Genomic DNA, 20,464 nt, shown 5'->3' on the forward strand with positions numbered 1-20,464 from the left:
ATCATATGATTTGATGCAGTTAGTGTATTTGTAAAGAAGAAGAAGAAGAAGAAGGAAGAGGAGGAGAAGAAGGAGAAGAAGGAGAAGAAGAAGGAGAAGAAGGAGAAGGAGGAGAAGGAGAAGAAGGAGAAGAAGGAGAAGGAGAAGAAGAAGAAGGAGAAGAAGGAGGAGAAGAAGGAGAAGAACAAGAAGGAGAAGGAGGAGAAGAAGTAGAAGAAGAAGGAGGAGGAGGAGAAGAAGGAGAAGGAGAAGGAGAAGAAGAAGTAGAAGAAGAAGGAGGAGGAGGAGGAGAAGAAGAAGGAGAAGGGGAAGAAGAAGGAGGGGAAGGGGAAGAAGGAGAAGAAGAAGAAGAAAGAGAAGGAGAAGAGGAAGAAGGAGAAGAAGAAGAAGGAGGAGGAGGAGAAGCAGAAGGAGAAGGAGGAGGAGGAGGAGGAGGAGAAGAAGAAGAAGACCTTTATCAATCCTGCAAGGGGAAATTAAATTTTTTTTATTATATATTGTTATAATTTCTGTTATTATTATTATTCAGGTTACACACACACACACACACACACACACACACACACACACACACACACACACACACACAGGCCCGACATACACACACATAAATACATAAAGTTTCAGACTTCTTCTTCATAAAACTACGTAACAATAACACGCTCTGGTGGGAATGAGGGTTGCTACGCTCTTTACGTGCGCAGCGCCGATGTGACGTCAGAGTGTTTCTGCCCATGCTCACACGGGCAGGAGGAGATCAGCCAGACTGCAGCTGATAGATGTGTTGTAGTGATGTAATGTTGCCTGTTTGGTGACTACGGATGGCTGTGTGTGCCAGGCTCTGCGGAGTGGGTCAGTCGCGGAGGTGCCGGAGGCGACAGCGGCAGAACCAGCAGGACCAGGGGAGCGATTCCGACATGGATGAGGAAGAAGAGGAGCGGATCGTGGGTCAGAGGCAAAGCGACGGAGGAGGAGGAGGCCCGGAGAGCGGCGCCGCCACTGCAGGGCCGAGTGACGCTTGTGGATATGGCAGCGGTCATGTCAACAGAGGAGGGTCTCTGGTTCGCACAAGCACGGGACCTCCACACCCGCAATCGCTATCGGAGTTACCGCCGGAGCTTTTAGTGGAAATATTATCCTTGCTTCCCGGAACAGCACTACCAAATGTCGCCCTCGTCTGCAAGAAATTCCAGCAAATCCTCAACACTGAAACCATCTGGAGACGGCGGTGCATGGAAGGTAAATATAGCGATTAGTGGACACGGGGATTATTTAAGCGTTACCTGCTTAATAAAGCGTTGAGTCATATTAATATGACGCGTTGAACAGACTGTATGTGATACTTTCTAGTCGACAGGTTATTTGTGTCAGACTCGGAGTCCAGCTCTGGCTCCTGGGAAATGCGTTCCCCTAAAAGCATTTCTATTGATCTGTACGGGAACCGCGAAGGAGATTAGCGCGGCTCTTTAGTCACTTATGTATGTGAGACATATACCAAGGCCATTTGGTGTTATTAGGCCAATGTCAGCCATTCTGTGCAGCTGATAAGACTGTTGATGCAGGGCCGGACCTAAGCTTTTAGAGGGGCTGGGCATTATTTTGACACCACCACCCCCCCCATGTTGTTTATCAGGCAACAGCACTGTTCATGACAACTAAGCAATTGGATACCAATAATAGTCTTTGTGAACAATATAGAGATACACTGCAGAAATGATAAGGCAAGCCATAGAAACATTTTATCAAGAAGATTCAAGATTCAAGAAGCTTTATTTATCCCGAGGGAAATTATTGTGCAACAGTTTCAATACAAAGGTGGGAAAGGATCAGAGTGACAATAAGCTAACGTAAATCAAATCAAAATAAAGCTAACGTAAAATATATCAGACAATAACTAAGTGTGACAGAGTGCAACGGACAGACATTGTGGTTAAACGTAAGTATATACAATATACAACAATACGCACGCAATCAATTCATTTTTAAAAAAAATATGAGTGGGCAATAAAAATGTAATTATACTTTTATGGCACATGTAGTTTTATATCATGATACATTGTGATATGATAACTTTTGTGATAGATTAAAGGTTAAATAAATGGATAAAATAAAAGATCCATTTTCACCACAAAGCAGTTCTGCTCATTGATGTGCAACATGTCACACAATAGCTTGCTACACCCAGAGACGTTAAAGGGGCAGATACCGCAAAATATATGGTGTCGCGAAATCTCTCTAGACGTTGTACTCTTGACGAAGTTTATATCATCATTTCAACCCTGCTCGAGAATATTTACAGAAAAATACTAAACATTTGCTCACTCCAGCTTCTCCAGTTTGAGACTTTACTGCTTTTATCAGTTTCATAACATAATTTATTGAATTCTGATTTTTTTTTTAATGTCATTTTGTAGATTAAATAATAAATCTATTGATTGGAAGAGTACTCAGAAGATTCATCGACAACAAAACACAAAAGTTGCATGGTTTTTGAGTGGCATGAGTAGTTGGATTGGAGTAGTTTTAGTGATTTGGGCACACTCTTATATTTTTGAATGAACCAAATATGTGTGATGGCATAATAAGAGACCAAATATCGTGTTAGATTTTGGATATCGTTATATTACACACATGTTTCTTTTCCTGGTTTTAAAGACTAGTACTACAGTAAAGTTTCCAGACAGTTCTAGTTGTAATATTATTTGCTTTTACCCACTTAGTCATTATCAAAAATCTTACTGTATAAATATTTTGTGAAAGCACAAATATTCACCTCTCCAATGTTTTTGTAGTATCGACGTTGAGGTATTATATGGTCAAAAAAATTGTGATATGATTTTTTGCATATGGCCGAGCCCTAACAATGTCAATGAATACAGCACTTGAATAGATCTACGACTACACACACATAACTATAATATATATATATATATAAACATATAAACATAAACTGTTACAGCCAATGACTTTAAGATGTGTGATGAACAGCTGAAAAAGCGTTATAAGACCATCCAGTTGCAAGATTTTACTTTAAATTCAGTCAAAAACATCTTTTCAGTGCATTTTTACTAATGATGGAAACCAATTGAGTTCAAAAACTTACAATTATATTAGTAAAGTAAAATAATGACCCAAAAAAATGAGCTCTCTCATTTAAAATGTTCTTTATCTGGGCTCTTGTGGTGGCTGCTTATGCCTCAGGCCAGCTGTGTGTTTAAGACATCTGTGTGTAAGACAGAATCTCTTTGAATCGGACAAGATCGGATCATTGTTTCTGCTGACTGGAGTTTAAGCTTGGGGCGTCCATCTTGCTGGCTGCCGTGCAAATATTCTGTTCTGCAGCTCTCAGTTCAGAGTGACAACATAAGTCAGAGCTTATGTGACGTTTGCCACTGTTAGAGTTTTGATTTGGGTGTAGATCTGCCGTCATGTGCAACACCTTGATTCACATTATCTGCATATTTTACACATATAGCCTTTATTACCTCCAATGTATTGCTAATCCTATTTCTCTCACGTGTTTTCCCTCTGCAGAGTTTGGTATGAAGGAGGACCTGAGGAAGATGGAAGTGGGAGGAGTATCAAGCCGGGACCTCTATGTTAAACGTGAGTTTGACTGCTGATTCAACAGCCATTGATTGATTTGATAAGGTATTTGGTTAATTCCTAGGGTCATTAGCAATTGCACCCTCATATTTTCTTCTGTATATGTGAAGTAGGTATCCAGATGTATCTTCCTTATATAGATTTTGATTTGTGGCAGATCAAAAACACTCCCAGCGATTGCTTTTCTAATATGAATGTTGTTTCTGTTTTCTACTCGACTCATCGTACAACTTGTTTTTATACTGCCGTCTCTCCCATCTGTTCCTCATTTGTTTATCTGAGAGTTCATTTTGAAGTACCAGTTTCCACAAAACATGCCAGGGAAAGTGATGGCACCTGTTGGCTCTTTGAATAGATAGATTGAATAGACATTACTGCCATCACTGGATGGCTGCGTTGGCCTGAGCTCGCCTTGGTCCTCTACACATGCCTGTGTTGTGCCTGTCCAGGTGTCAACCCACGGGTGAAGTCTGGGCGCTTTATGAAGCTCCTTCCAGACTACGAGCACATGGACTATAGAGACGTGTACACACACTGTATGTACAAGAGCCTTGACGTGGATGGCTGCAGCATGAGGGGTTGTGTGAGTGGGACTCTTATAGATGTCATTTGTAAGAAAACGGCTGCATTTGAATAATTCTCCTCAACACTGTTTGCTTTTATATAAAGTGTGAAACTGGAGGCCTGATTTTTTTGGTGTGCAGTGTGTGTTGTTTGGACTGGCATACAGGAGCGTGGTCAGATTCCACTTTCTTCCCTTTGGATTTACATCTCATAGACTCCATCCTACAGACGTTTAATAGAAAGCCTGTAGAGAATAATAGTAATAGAGTCTGTGGGTTTTAACATCTCCTCTTGTGTTTGTAACCATGCACAGTGTAGTTCGTAGTAAAGTATCGGTGTCGCATTACAGAAACTGATAAAGCATGGCGTGATGTGCTCTTGTGTTGCAGTGCTTCATCCTTACAGACATATTTTGGGCTTATGGCAGCCTGACATAGGACCTTATGGTGGATTGCTTAACGTTGTGGTAAGTATTGTCTGTTAATCAAGACATTTACAAGATGAACAACGGCAACATTCAGCAGCTAATGCTTTGGCAGGAATCATGATTTTAGGATAAATTCAGTGGCTGATAAATTATTTAAAGTATTTTTTCATTCAGGTGGATGGACTGTTCATCATCGGCTGGATGTATTTGCCACCTCATGACCCCCGTGTGGAGGATCCCATGAGAAGACGGCCGCTCTTCCGTATCCACATGTGGGAGAGCAAGAAGGCCATAGTGGAGTGTATGTACGGACACAAGGGTCCCCACAAAGGAGACATACAGGTGAGGGCTTACACAGCGCAAAGGCTTCTCTGTGCACAAAGGAAATTACCAGCTCTTTATAATTTGGATATTGTTGACACAGATTAGTGAGTCTACTTTAATGTGAGAGCAGAAGTGAATACAGTAATGTCATCTTTCAATATGTGTCATATTCTGTTTTTTTAGACTGGGAAGAAGGATGAATTTTCAACCAAGTGTAACCAGACTGATCATCACCGAATGCCAGGCGGCAGACAGGAGGTGGGTGAAATCATCTGTTTCTACCTGAAATCTTCTAACTATTCGCTTTTCTTATGTTTTTAAAAGCCCACTTAATGTCACAATTCCCAAACGAGTTTCCTTTCTGTGTGTATGTATGTGTGTGTGTGTGTGTGTGTGTGTGTGTGTGTAGGAGTTCAGGACATGGTTGGAGGAAGAATGGGGCCGAACACTGGAAGAAATCTTCCATGAGCACATGCAGGAGCTTATCCTGATGAAGTTCATATACACCAGTCAATATGAGTATGAGTCTCTTTCTTACGTCACACTTTTGTTTAAGGAGTGTAATACCCTCAGGTGTCCTTATTGGTTAAACAGTAATTACAAGAATGGCTCGCTATCTGGAGTTTTTTTTACTTGTGGGTGAATGTACAGTACTGTATAACCCATTCATGTTGTTGTTCCATTGACGTTGTCTGCTTTCTTTGGACAGTAACTGCTTGACATACCGGAGGATCTACCTGCCACCTGCGATGCCCTCTGACCTGCTGCACCCAGGCCTCTTCAAAGGCACCTACGGCAGTCATGGATTAGAGATTGTCATGCTCAGTTTCTTTGGGAGTTACGCGAGAGCCACAAAGCTCACTGTAAGTTATTGAATAATCATCATCATTATCTACAGAGAGTCTGCTTTCCTATGAATTGTTTAATGTCCCTTAAATGTCCCCAAAGTCATCTTCAACAACAAACTATTCAGCCCAGATTCTTTTAACAGGTACTCCTACACACAACATGCCTTTGAATGGAACATTTTTTACCTAGAGGGTGTAATATCAACCTGTAGAATGAATCAGCTAGTGATGCTGACTGTGATTTTACCCCTTCCCGCAGGGAGACCCCAATGTTCCTGCAGGGCAACTCACTTTGGACGTTGACCTGAGACGGCCTGTGGTCCTCCCAGACTTGGAACACCAGCGCAACATAGAGGAGCTGTCCCGGCTGGTACTGGGGGTACACGAGGAAGTGCAGAGAGAAGATCAACAACAGGCCAAGGACACTTCTGCCACAGTAAGAGGTGCAGCGGAGGGGGCCGACTGTGGTGCTAGCGCAGCAGAAGGTGTGGAGGCAGATCATGTTACCTGTGCAGACAGCTGCCGGCCTGGCACCAGCAACATAACCAGTCCTCCTGAGGCCCAGCCCTTCGTCCTGCCCCTGGGGGTGATGGCTCGCAACGAGGTCTACCCTCGTACCTGCAGGAAATGGTAAGAAGTCAGCTGTAGGGAAAATTCTCTCAGTATAAATTCCACAGTGTACGGAAGAAATGATTGTAGTCGCCTTTGCTCCGATAAAGGTCAGCATGACACGATGTTCCTTAATGGTCATGAGCTGTTATAAAGTTGTATGTTGTTAAAGGTTCATTGCCAACAGGCTGACATCAAATCAGCTGACATCGGCCTCTAATGAATGCTTGTCAGTATGCATGTTGAGTGTTGGCTGAAAACTATGAGGAAATAGGATATTTAATTCACAATATAACAATTATTATGGTGATTTTGGCTTCCACCATTATTGCAACCTGCAAGTGGAATGTAACTGGCAAAAGTGTTTTTTTGGTTGCATGCAGTGGTGACATTATTACTGCTGTAAAAGAAAACACACTGAATTATTAATTATATGTGTTTATGTTTATTCAAAACAAGAGGTACACTCAGAAGCATTACACATTAAAGATACATTTTTATTTATTTTATGTTTTTTCCTTTAACACCCGCCCTCTTGGTCCTAAAGAAACTAAAATACAATAAATATGAATGCAATGAGGACATTAAAAAGCAAAAAAACAACTCAGTTCATCCCTTCCCTATTGACATTGAACATTTCCAGGTCAATGCTAAGGTGGAAGAACATGCAAAATAAGAACCCTACATGTAAAGAAACACTTCTGATTAACAACTACGACGTATCATTGATTCCCAGTGAATTTAGCTGCGTTAATCCAACGGGAGGTTACTATAAAGCTTCATGGAAACGAGTAGCAATCATAAATCTAATCTGATATTTATTCCTGTACTCCCTGCTTGTTCGAACAGAGTGTACAGCCCACTAGGAATAGAACAGTTACCAGCTTAATGATTAACCGCGATAAAATTTGGGACAGTTAGTAATACCATCTCAGATTTTAATCATGTTTAAAACCCTGTTTGATTGCCACACCTAGTCACTACAGTCAGCAACAGACTCCCAGATCCAGGTGCAGACACTTGGGTTTGTTTGCATCAATAAAAACATGGTGGAACGCAATGACAGCGCTACGGAGATATTTCAGCCGTGTGGTCATAATTTGGTAGTTTGTAAGGGGAAAACCTTAAACCTCGAAGATGCTTACCCTATCTTCAGAACACGCATTAAACAAATCGCTGCAAAGGTTATTTTGTTAAGTTAGAGTTTATGTGAACAAAAGGTGCATAGTGCTGCTAATTTTAGTAGAATTTTCAGTAGAAAACTTGGTGGGTATCAGTCGTTTTTCAGCACATTTTAACCATAATGCATTCATACTGATAACCTAGATGTGAAATTTTCCTTTAGTTTCATCAAAATATGAATTGATTGATAAATGGTTATGCCTCCGTTTCAGCTTCTACGGGACAGGCCTGATCGCTGGGCACGGCTTTACAAGCCCAGAGCGCACCCCGGGGCTCTTTGTGCTGTTCGATGAGGACCGCTTTGGTTTCATCTGGCTGGAGTTGAAGTCTTTCAGTCTGTACAGTCGCCTGACGGACCACCTAGCTCACGCTCATGCCCCAAATATGGAGCGTTTTGAGGCCATGCTGATCAACATGCAGTCCTGGACATCCTGATGCACTACATTTTAAGTCCCCCCTCCCCACCACCACCTCCACCACAATTTACACGAATCACCTCTTTGCTACGCTGAACTGAACATTACTTTCACAATAGCTATCCACGTTCTATCTATATCTGTTCACAAATATTGGGTTTTACTATATAATTAGGCTAGTTATATCACCCTGACTCACGCTCCTGTTCCCATGCAAGCACTTTGAAAGGCCTCCAAAGTCATTTATCATCTCACCTCAGTAAGACCTGAATCCTCCCGTGCAGCATGAAAACAGGTCACGTTAAAGTTTCTTTTTATTTATTTATTTATTCCCTGCAAAAGAAAAGCAATGATATTTCATACCACTCGATATGAATCAAACTGTACGTGCCTCTGATTCTAAAACCATGTCTGTACTTGATAGTGCTCGAAGAACGTCGTCCAATGGATTCTATATAACGTTAGAGAACGTTTCAACACATTGAAATGCATGCTGCGTTTTATTTAGCTCTAATCACACCCTACTCATAAAAAACATTATTTGAACATGACGTTTTTGTCTCACTAAGCAGCACACCTTGTTCTTTTGCTTTTAAAAAACAAAGACAGCTTCTCAGGTGTTTTTGCATTTGCAACAAGTCGGTGAAAAACAGGACTTAAGTATTTATGTGTATAACAAAAAAATGTATGAAGTAACGTTAATTTAAGTCATTTGTCCAACAGAAATATTGAGTAAGTTTTACAACTGGGCAATTTTCTAACCATTGTTAGTGGGGGTTTGCTGTCTTATGTAATACTGTAGCTACATCAGCCAGTTTTGGCCCTTTGAACTTGAGATAGTGATACACTCTGGCTCATTATCCTACATCAAACATACACAACTGACATAATATGTACGTTGGAAAGATGTATTGTAGTGCAATAGAATAACATAACCTATACATAAGCTGAGCAAAATATCAAAATAATACAGTTTGTGCTTATATAATGATGGTCTGAAGCAGAAACTTCTCTTACCTTTGTAATGTATTTCATTTGTTGTTTGATCGGCTGATGTCATGTTTGCCTGGCTTTATATCTGCAAAGCTGTTCGCTTCAGTTTTAATTTTGAACTTGAGACCAGACTAGCTGAACATTTTACAAACTAATAGCTCAAAGTGCATCTCAAAGTACCAAGTAAGTGTCTGTATGGCTCATTATGGCCTGATGGTGTTGCCCAGTAGCTTTCTTACTCCAAGTGCACTTTTCTGGGCAGTATAGTGAATCATTCAAAACCACTGGCCAGCACTTTTCTATCAGACTGCAGCTTTACTAACATTTGCAACAAGAAAAAAAAAAGTCTGCTAAAGCATCATCAACTTAATTTTATTGCATTTTATTTATCTCCTCTCAAATTTAGTAAGTGTTTTCTACATTCTCCTATTGTACCCGGCTATTTGAATGATTTGCCTTCGAAAAAGTGTTGCTTTGTACTCTTTTCAATGCGGTACACCTGATTTTGTGAAAAACAAACCAAGTTTGACTTAATGACCTGCTCACATCAGACTTCAGGGAGCTTTTCAGCTTAAGCGCTCTTCTCAGTAATAAAAAATACAAAACTGAAAAGAACCTTTTTGTCTAATCTGCTTATTTTTCTATGCTTTGTATGTGTATCCCATTGGTGTAATGCAAGAAAGCTGTTCTCAACTATCACCTAAATGGATTATCTCATTCCTCTGCCAGATTGTAATGTAATAAAATATTGCAGCCCTTCACACGACAGCCCTGTATTACACAATGCCTGTGCACTGTTGTCAGTATAAACCTTAAAGGCACCATATTCTGCTCATTTTCAGGTTCATTATTTTATTTTGTGTTTTTACTGAAAACATGTTTACTTGTTTTTATGTCCAAAACACATCTGCACCGCCATCCAGTGGGGAATGACTGTAACGGCACTTTAAGCTGCACCCTCTACCTACAGTACACAGTATAGTCGTGACATCACAAGTCATGACGACTCTTTTAATGGCCCTGTTTCTGTATGCGAGCTTTGTGCATTTCTCTGGATTGAGCGTGTTGATACTTGCGTAGTATTTATATAGCATATACATCTGCTTTATACTCAAAATACACAGGAAAATCGCACTTTTTACCAAACCATGTTCACCTTTCATACCACTGTGTCTGACTTATGAAGAACCCTTGTTGAACTGTTGACCTGAGTTCATGTTAACCCTTTCACACCAACAACCACTGTGTGTTAATGGAGACTGATATTGTGGATATTGAGTCAGGGAAACAGACAACACATATTCATTCATTCATCTTCAACCGCTTGTCCCTGTCGGAGTCGCGGGGGGCTGGAGCCGATCCCAGCTGACATCGGGCGCGAGGCGGGGTACACCCTGGACAGGACGCCAGTCTATCGCAGGGCACACATAGAGACGAACAGAGACAGACAACCATTCACACCTACGGGCAATTTTAGAGTCATCAATGAACCTAACACATACATGTCTTTTTGGATTGTGGGAGGAAACCGGAGTACCCGGAGAAAACCCAACATAGTAGTATTTATTCACACACAACACAAGAATCTTCAGAGGATATTTATTTTATATTGTCATCCAGATTATTAGAAAACTATTAAACATGTGGGCAAACACAATAGAGGGATCAGTACTACACAGCCCTTCTGCTACATATTTCCTGAAGCTACATTTTGATCTGGGTCTCGATTCCTAATGTCAAACAAAGCATTCGTATACCCTACAAAAGTACTTCCAATTTATTAAAAAAGTACTACCAGACTAGTTCACAGTATCTTTAATGCATTTTTGTCTTATTCGTGGTTAAAGATGGGATCAATAAAACAACTGATGAAAGGGAGAAAGAAGAGGTGACCGTTCTACAGCTCGCTGCGCTCCATCTTCTCTTTATGTTGTCGTATCTTCTCCGGGAGCGTTTGAGTCAGGAAGACAAACTTCTCCTTCTTCAGGTGCTCAGCAGCTACCTGCTCATTTAAATCGATTGATAAGTAGCCTTCTTCTGCTCCATACTTTGGCCAGTGGGCAAGACCATCCCCATTAGGAGACCTACATACACATACACAAGTTATAAACATATCTTCGTCTTATTATTATTATTATGTGTAAAATAACTTGTAATGGGAGTGAGCTCTTACCCTGTGCGAGCAAAGTTGGCCCAGTAGCTCATCATGGTTCTGCTCAACTGTTCCTCCTCTTCAAGGCATTCCCCTAAAATAATGATAATCTGGTAAAACACCTTTGAACTGGAGGACGCCTACAAAAAAACAAGCTCTCTGGTAGTACTGTATACTGAAATATGTACTTTTATTTTGCACTTACCTTCTAATTTGACATGGGTAGTTGTGAAACAGAATCCTAAAACTGTGAAGAGTTCATCTCCGTGGTCACTCCTGACAAAGCTTGGCCTTTTGGCTTGTACGAGTTTGAGAGGATACTGGTACTCATATAAATATACAGGGGCGCCTGCATCTAGAAGAAGATGAACGGGTGTGATATATCTTGTTTATGAGAATGTGTTACAGTATTAAACAGTGGTTCTTATCCGTATAATCCTTTGTAAATAAAATACCTCTGTGGACATTAGCTGCTTTAATGGCTGGAAAGGTGAATAGCATATCTCCAACCATCTGGGTGAGCCCATCTCTGTTTTTCACACGATCTTCACCGGTTCCAACATATTCATCTACCAACATATCTCTGAAGACCGCATCTTCTGGCTTTAAAAAAATAGCAAGACAGCTGTCAGAGTTTTGAGCACAATGAATCAGAGTATTATGGTATATATATGTTCAGTCCCGTCTACCTTACATCAGGGTAAAAGATATACAGCATGTTCACGATCTGTTCCCGATCAACTCCTTCTGTCCAGTTTGGAGGACCAAAGAACTAACGGGAGGAAAATGAACATTTCAGACGTGCCCAAAAGCAAAACAAAATCGTATTTCATGGGCTCTTGAAATCGGAAAGCTGTTCGTTCAAAAATGTAGCAGTCCCACTTACATTGGCAAGCATCCAGCCGCCTTCATCGTTATTAACGCCGGTCATGAACGGGATGGTGAGAAGTTCGTGTGCACGGAACAGCTCATCCACAGGTTTTGTCAAGAAGTGTCCATCAACATTGACAGGAATTCTCAATTGTTCATTCTTGAGAAATTAAAGGTGTAAAAGTGTAAAATGTTTGGATAAACCCAACATAACATCTTGCATTATTATTTTAGACACATGGTGGCAGTCATGAGGTGCACAGGGTTGTATAAGTAGGGGCATAGGTGACAGGAAGTCAGTTCTCACTCGACTGGCAACAGAGAAACACACCACAAATTTAAAAGCCTGGTAAGTTCATCTACGCTCAACTAATTAAATAAACCACAGACTAAACAACATATAACTTCTGGACAATCTGTCACATCTGCATATAACCACTCCAACTGTGTCATAATGGCAACTGGACAATGGGACACAAAACTAGATAAATTGCCGTTTTAGTGAATATTTAATTGACATCTTGCAGAAGACATAATACGTAAGTCACATTAGATATCTCACCTGCGCAATAGCCACAAAAGTGTCAATATCGCTGTTTCTCAGGCAGTCGGCGATCTTCTCTGTGCTTTCGAGGCTACAGCCAGATATATTTGCTACCACCTGTGGGGGGAGATACATGGGATCCATCTCAACTATTGAGAGAAACAAATGTGTTGTGATATTCTCAATTTTGTGCACTGAACAATGTGTACACACAAAAATGAACACATTGATAACTAACCTGCAACACGGGTAGTGGGTCATTTGACATCAGTAAATCCAGTGCAGCAGTGCCACTTTCGGCAATGGCATGGTGGAACAGGCCATCAGACAATGGGGAGAGAAGCTGTAGATTCAAACAGAAGAAAAATGGAGGTTGTGTGAACAGTAGTTACTTGGCAGGGATGTAACTAGCTTATTATGCTCATTTTCTAAATATACATAGGCTATATGAAACATACGTACATTTACATACATACATACATAGGAAACACTCAGTTTAAGCACCTGTCTCTTTAAGACTCCCTCCCAACAAAGCCCGGTACTCTCTGATAGGTCAGTGTTTCTGGTTCTTGTTTTGATACTTTCACAGTATTCATATTGCACCTAGACCTAGATCATAATTTTAAAAAAAGACATGGAATCTTTAAAGTGCTTCACGTGCAGATTGATGCTTACCAGAAGGGATACGCTCACTCCGCCAGCAGACTCCCCAAATATGGTAACTAGATCTTTGTTTCCTCCAAAGTTGTGAATGTGCTCCTGGATCCATCTCAGAGCTTGTACCTGGTCCAATAGGCCAAAGTTCCCTGATACTTGCTCATCTCCAGTGCTGGATGGAACATACAATTTATGCATTTTTGTTCACATGTGGCACAGATCAGACCAATGGTAGTAGATTATAATCATATTATGTTCAATTTGTGCTTAATTATTCAAGTCTTTTTACCTGAGAAAGCCCAGAAGTCCCAAACGGTACTGGATCAGAACAACCACCACATCCTGGTAAGCAGCCAGGGGGGCACCACTATAAATTGAAGCTGACCCCAAAACGAATCCTCCACCATGGATCCAGACCATGACCTGATAAGGTAGTGAAAGAACTTGATCTTTTTCACAAAGTGGGAAGCACATTTTTTACTATATTCTATATAAGCTCCTAAAATCTCCGGCAAACTACATCAAATATCAAACAAAGACTTGAATCTGACCAGAACATAAAACTGATGGGAACAGAAAACAGGACAACATCAGATCTTTTGCAGTCTATACAGTATATGGGTATCATTACTCACATTGCCATTAAGGATTTTCCAAAAGCAATCAAGCCAACTTCTCCGAGATCATTATTCAAATCTGAACCTTAGAAACTCAGCGGAATCACTCCGGCCCTGTAGCAACTTACTGGCAGCTTGGCATTGTGAGCTCTGTTTGCAGGAGTGTAAATGTTGAGGTAAAGGCAGTCTTCTGAAATGTCTGGGAGATCTACCAAGAAGCCACCAATTTTTTCAACCAGATCTATAGAAAGCTGTCTGTGTTGAATACACCTGAAAAAGAGACGTGTGTTTGCAGTGATTATTGGACATCATTTCTCCAAGTGTGGTATGCAACAACTAAAGCACATAAAGACCTTACATGGGCGGCTGCTTGGTGGCGTCTCTCACTCCTTCCCATCCCTCTACTAAAGGCTGTGGTGCAGCCAGTCTCAGAGCAGGGGTCACGGGTGGCTTAGCAAATGGCACACCCAGGTACGAATGGACTCCAGTGTCCTTCCCCTTTACACTCACATACTGACCTCTCAGACTGCCGAGCGCTGTGTGGACTTCAGGTGCTGTCAGGAGATAAGGACTGAATCAGAATCAGAGTATAACACAAATAATCAATTACATAAAAAAACAAAAACAAGAGCGCTATACTTATATTTCATGTATAGAATTCAATGCCATATGTTTAGTTCGATTATGTTCATGTTTATATTTATGTAGGCATTAAAATCAAAGTCAAATTCCTTGCAATGAAAATTGCCTGGCAATATACCTGATTCTGATTCTGATTCTGGTTAAAGCTAAGTTACAAATATAATTTCTCCATTTTATGTTGCAGGTGACAAGTGGACAAGCGGACTTTTCATATGATTTCAGACGATTTTTGCCATCTTGTTGAACCAACTAAAAAACATGGAACTAACTAGAACTAAAACAAATAGTTGATTAATTAGGCAATTAACAATCTACAAGTTCAATAATAGACTAATAGTGTATATCGTTTATCAAGAAAAAATGTTAAACATTAGCTAGTTCAGTCCTTAAGTGTGAGTTGTTATTTAGAAATTGAATTTGTTGAGGTTGTGGATTGACTGACTGACAAAACAAGCAATTTGAAGATGCCACTTTGAGCTCTGGGACGGTTCCTTCCCAATTAAAATGTGTCACTAACAATTATTGAGTGGTTAATCATTGATGAACATATGTGTTAGTTGCCCATTCCCTTCAAACTGACACTCCTATCCAGGTTGCAGAGCCCCACCCTTGTTCAACTGTGATCCACTGAAAACAATGTTGTTACACAATCCATGATTGTAACATAGATTCTGACTGCGTGGACATTTTATCTTGAAACAAGTGGTTTGAGGAACTTGACTAAATTGCATGCTGGATATTTATCTTTAACAAGTTTCTTCCCTCAATGGCTCCTTTGTGAAGTTATGTGAGTGAAGTGTTATAACAGAAATAGAAATTATGGAAAAACAGAGGAAGACAAAGAGATATCTCCTTGAACTTGAGGGTTTAGTGTTCACATTGCAGTTCAACACAATCCATGTGTTTATACCTTTTATTTACTATCTATGGTTTATACACAGCCATCCCCAAATGCACAAATCCATGTTATCCTGCATCTACATGGACCAACACAATAAATGATTCATTATAACTGCAATCTTCAACCTGTTTTGCCCTGGGACACCTTTGGACACAGTCAGCATGTAGGTAAAAGATGACATCGATAAAGGCGCAATAAAATGCAAAAAAGGGTAACATCGAGTCAACAACAGGTTAATTCATATGGGTACGCTTTACTGGACTATAACTTGAATATGTTCTTAACGGTATCTACGTCTTAAAGCGGGCTATTGTCTCCGATGTTATTTAGCCACATAAAGTAGTTCCTCTTACTTACCCTGTAGGTCTGCAGCAACACAGAGTATGCAGAGTATGAAGACGGACGTCAGAGAGAAGAAAGTTTGTTTTGCACGGAACTTCATGGTGCTCGGCTCTGTGTGGGTTGCGTCACTGCGGGACTCTGCACGGTGGAAGCCAACGAGGAATGACGCCAACCAAGAAGGAGCTTCCCGCTATAACTTTGACCAGGGTAGGCCTGCGGCGTAAAGGCGTGACTCCGTCGTTGACATAACGCAACAGTAACATATTACACCTACAGACAGCACACTTCCGCCCATTAATTGCCTCCTGTTAAAGTGGCCACCATAGCTCAAAGAAGGCTCATGGGAGGGTCTCTCTCATGTGTCTTTTTGGGGAAGACGCTGTAACATGACGCGTTTTTAAATAGTGTGTCCGTCGAGGCTCAAAACGCACCTAGCCGACTGTATCACTGGCTTGCTTGAATAGTTTTACTGTCATTTTAACCAAAATAGAAGTATCCTCGGCTACTGTAAGGGTGTTTGCACTGTGAACAACATTTCCCATGAGCCACAGTCACAGGGGTCAATTCCAAGGCTATTGGGAACTGTAGTTTTATTGTAAATGTATTTATCAATTTTTGCACAATAAACAAAACCAAAAAAACATAGTCAGCATAAATAACAAAGACATACAAAGTAAAAAACAAAACAAATCTCACCTCAAGTGTCGTTTAATGCAAGAAAATAAAAGGAAAAGCCATCTAGTCCACAGAGGTATACAGAGGATAAAAGCAAGCAGAGTGGCATCATTAAATATACACAAGCAAATGATAGACAAATATTTAGGATGGGCCTATATTCAGTCCTATAGGTTTCCACTGACTGGTTAGTCTTAAGTCTACATTTGAAGTTATTCAGAGAAGTGGACTGAGCTGTAATTCCAGTCACGCTGTTCCATATCTGAACCCCCTTGTATCGAATAGAAAATTTACAGATCTCAGTGCGTAACTTTGGGAGGTGTAGCCAGTTGGCATGTCATGTATTATACCTGTGTACATCCCTATTTAGTTGAAAAATACTTTCGAAGTAACAATGAAGTCACGTGAAGAATTGTTTCATGTCAAAAATCGAAAGAATTTTAAGTTGCTTTAAGATAAAGCTTCAAAAGGTGGGATGGATACGTCCCTCCCCAGGTGGTATTACAATTTATGTGATAAGGATCAATTAAGCTGTAATAAAGAGTTAATAGACAATTCTGATGAACCAAAGCTGAAAGTTTGCTAATGATGCCAATGGATTTAGTTACTTTATTGCAAATAACCTGAATACGATTCTTCCAGCTTAGGGTTTCATCAATCAGGACTCCAAGAAATCTTGTGGATGAGACCTGAGTAATTGTGTTATTTTCTATGCTAAAACAAAAATTAGATTGAAAATATATATATTTTTTAATGTAAATATTATAAAATTAGATTTTTTATAAGCTATATAGAGGCTTTATAGGCTATAAGTACAGATAAATTAGTAGGAGAGTACTAACATAAAGTATTGGGAACAGGGACGATAAAGCTGCAGCCCGGTCATTAATACATAGAAGAAATAGGAGCGGCCCTAAGATAGAACCCTGTGGGACCCCATAAGTTATGATGGCCCTGTCAGATTTTCATCCATTTATATTAACAAACTGTTAGAGATTATGAATTTAGTTATAAACCCATTTATACGTTATTCCAATACAACCATAGTGTAACTATTTTTTTCATTAAGATTTCATGATTCACAGTATCAAAGGCTTTGGATAAGTCAAGGAAGATTCCTGGGGCATATTCATGATTATTAAAGGCAGTATGAGTTTTGTCAGCCAGTTTCAGCACGGCCCTCTCTGTAGAATAGCTTTTCCTAAATCAATACTGATGTTCGTATAGTATGTCCCACTCCTGAAGTTGTTTCATCATTCTATTGTAAACCAACTTCTCCAAGATCTTTAAGGAGCCTGTTGGTCAGAGTACCAAAGGGCATAACTGTTGCACCTGAGCAGAAGAACCAAGAGAACCACAAGTTGGATTGACTCTCAGCAGGCCTATCTTTACCTATCTTCTGTCTTTTGGAACCATCTTATAGTATATATATATTTTTTCCCCCAAAAGTTATAAAAATGTATACAAGTAATTTCTTTATTTATGCCTTACCATTTTCCCATTTCCAGGACCAACAATATGACTGTATGGGCATATGTTTCAACAACACGCCAGTACTTAAGAGGCTCCACATGAATATTTAATCTGCTGAACCAGTATTATAAAGTATCAGAATTTTTTACGAGTAGCGTCTTTTCTCCAAATATTGAGACTGTGGTTCTTCATTAATTCCTTCATTCTCTCATATCTGTTTAACAGAGAGATGCATTCGTCTGCCGACTGGTTGGATCCCCACCCTGCGAGAGGTGGATCAGCACTAGATTGCCAAGACCCTTTTCCTGTGGTCACGCTTTAATCAACCTTGCAAAGGTGGACAGAAGGTGGTGGTCCTGAGCCCAGAGAACCTGCCTCCTGTATTTGAGAGGAAAGACAAACCCTGTATGCCGAACAGCACTTTGGCAAATTTAAATCTTTGTTCAGCCCCCTAGCCCTGCAGGGATGGACAAGCAGAAACCGAAGATGCCAGTGGCTCCATCTGCTGGCCTTAGGCTGCCCTTCCATGTGGCTCTTGAGACACCTGTCCTGCCTGCCCCCCACAATCAATGGTTCTTTCCAGACCTGCAGACGCTTACATTACAGATGTGCCACTTAACAACCAGCATTATTACAAGAGTAAAAGACAGGAGGGGAGTAGAGTGGCAAAAGAAGGAGGAGGTATAAAGATCAGTTGGGTCAGTCGTCCTGAGCCCTGGTTCAAGGGAGGGCCCCAAACTTTTAAATAATCTGCTTGGATCACTTTGCTTGGTTTTGGAGATCATTTGTCCTTGGCATGGGTTGCCCTGCATACAGCACCCTGTGTAATTACATTGCTTATAAGCACAACAGACAATATTAACATATCACCTGGACAGCATTCAATAATAAAGCTAATCAATGATAAATGAATGTCTCTATAACTGCAGTTATAACAGATCTATAGAGGAATGATAACGTCTGATTTGAATAAATAACCTAATTAGGCCTAAGATCATTTAAATGTCTTATCTGAATTATATTCATTCATCTTTTGCAAACTTTAGGCTATGTTATTGTAGAGTAGCCATCTCTTCATATCTAATTTGCAAAATGTGAAATGTTTTTGTGTTTTGAAACTATGTGCACATTATAACGTATTCTATTTTATAGGCCTGTATATTATATTCTAAGAAAAATAGTAATAATCATCATCATCTATGTTCATATATAGTTTATAATTTACTTCGAGTCATTGTTTAACAAAAAGCTGCTTCACCATCATTTTACTGGGTTTGATCTACTGTGTGTTTTAATGCACCCCAACCTTCTTAATTTTACCTTTTTTTTAAAGCTAATTTGAACTTAATTCACTGTGAACACACTTTAACTATGTACATACAGGTTGGCTATTATTATCGTTATTATTATTACATTTTGTATTTTCCATCAGGTATTGATGTTTTGGGGATTTGCACTTTCCTCTTTTGCTGCTGTAACAATGTAAATGTCTCCACTGTGGGACTAATAAAGGACTGTCTTGTCTTATTCCTTCTATATGAGTTTGCGTTTGGCTTCTACTGTGGTGTGGTGCAGCCGCAGCCTGCTCTCAACTGGGTTCTCCGGTTCTCCTGCTCAGTTCCTCTGCATGCGAGAAACAAACGAGGGCGCTCATCTCTCGCGAGGAACGACGCCGTTATCGGAATCTCTTCAAAACAACACGAGAATTCATCATTCACACGGTAATATAACCCAATCTTACACGGTACATGTGTCGTGTGCCAGCAGTGGAGGGGGAAGAAGATGATTCAAAAAATATATATATTGCTATTTCTTCTAACAGTTGACGACTTTTGCTACATTTTGGCGGCCTTTAGGCCTTAACTAGCATGCTAACAACCGCGCTAGCGTAGATATGGACTCATTTGCACTGCTTCTGCTTTAACGTAGTTGTGCTAACTGAGCTAACGATAGCTAGCGTTGATGCTAACGTGTTGCCGAAATGCAGTAGTTAGACATTATGTTTGCCATGATACATTAAATTCAAATATGTGACGTTAAGTGCCAACTAACACGTCAAGGTTTATAGTTGACTACATCGGGTGGATTTTATTTTACACATAACGTAACGTTACTTCACATCGGACCCCCGCCCAGTTAGCTATAGCTAGCCATTACGCTAGTTAGCGGACAAGGCTAATAGAAGTAGGCTGGGACAAGACAAAAAAAGTGCTTTGGGGTATGATGATTGCGCAGTAACACCTGGTCTGCAATTTGCCTTTGTCCTGGAGAGTAATCATACTTGACTTGTACAGCACTGGTTTCTATAACAGTACTTATTTGTACTTGTGGTATTAATAGAGATTAAAAATGAAAATAGAATAAAGAAAGATAGATTTTAGCGCCATCTGCTGGACCATAACAACAGCGCGGCTCCGGTTCCATTGCGCTTGCGTCATAATCCAAAACTCAGACAATTTTTTTTAGGGTGTCGAAGCCTCCTTCCATTCGCCTTGGCTATGGAGTAATATACCCGAATATACCATTGCCAATCTGAACGAGACCTGGGTAACTCGGGTTAACAAGACTGCGTGTGTGTGACATGTTCATGATAACAGCTACATATCTGGAGAATCACCCCCC

General features: G+C 40.3%; 3 protein-coding genes across 5 annotated transcripts in view; 2 read left to right on the plus strand and 1 right to left on the minus strand.

Moving 5' to 3' along the window:
* Positions 1–755: 755 nt before the first annotated feature.
* Positions 756–9,665, plus strand: fbxo31 (F-box protein 31). 2 transcript variants are annotated; one of them, XM_083916222.1, is made up of 10 exons: positions 756–1,239; positions 3,535–3,606; positions 4,056–4,142; positions 4,560–4,636; positions 4,772–4,939; positions 5,105–5,179; positions 5,331–5,440; positions 5,631–5,784; positions 6,029–6,399; positions 7,773–9,665. In XM_083916222.1, exons 1-10 carry the CDS (start codon positions 822–824, stop codon positions 7,993–7,995), a joined length of 1,755 nt encoding a protein of 584 aa, XP_083772348.1. In that variant the 5' UTR covers positions 756–821; the 3' UTR covers positions 7,996–9,665. The 2 variants fall into 2 exon arrangements, with proteins under 2 accessions (XP_083772348.1, XP_083772349.1); XM_083916223.1 differs by lacking the exon at positions 4,056–4,142.
* Positions 9,666–10,554: 889 nt separating this feature from the next.
* Positions 10,555–16,045, minus strand: ces2b (carboxylesterase 2b). The gene is made up of 13 exons (XM_083916274.1): positions 15,710–16,045; positions 14,168–14,363; positions 13,938–14,079; positions 13,482–13,615; positions 13,211–13,364; positions 12,774–12,878; positions 12,554–12,652; positions 12,008–12,151; positions 11,816–11,893; positions 11,577–11,724; positions 11,327–11,476; positions 11,143–11,215; positions 10,555–11,053 (listed from the first exon to the last, which is right to left on the minus strand). The coding sequence occupies exons 1-13, from the start codon at positions 15,792–15,794 to the stop codon at positions 10,867–10,869; spliced, it is 1,695 nt and encodes a 564-aa protein (XP_083772400.1). The 5' UTR covers positions 15,795–16,045; the 3' UTR covers positions 10,555–10,866.
* A 3,444-nt stretch (positions 16,046–19,489) lies between these two features.
* The window catches only part of banp (BTG3 associated nuclear protein), a 37,532-nt gene continuing 36,557 nt past the window's right edge, over positions 19,490–20,464 (plus strand). For both annotated transcript variants that reach the window (XM_083917349.1, XM_083917350.1), the window contains exon 1: positions 19,490–19,563. The gene's annotated coding sequence lies outside the window, so the exon portion shown is untranslated. The remainder of the gene's footprint in view (positions 19,564–20,464) is intronic.

This window comes from Echiichthys vipera (assembly GCF_963691815.1).
Source record: "Echiichthys vipera genome assembly, chromosome: 7".
Classification (NCBI taxonomy): domain Eukaryota; kingdom Metazoa; phylum Chordata; class Actinopteri; order Perciformes; family Trachinidae; genus Echiichthys; species Echiichthys vipera.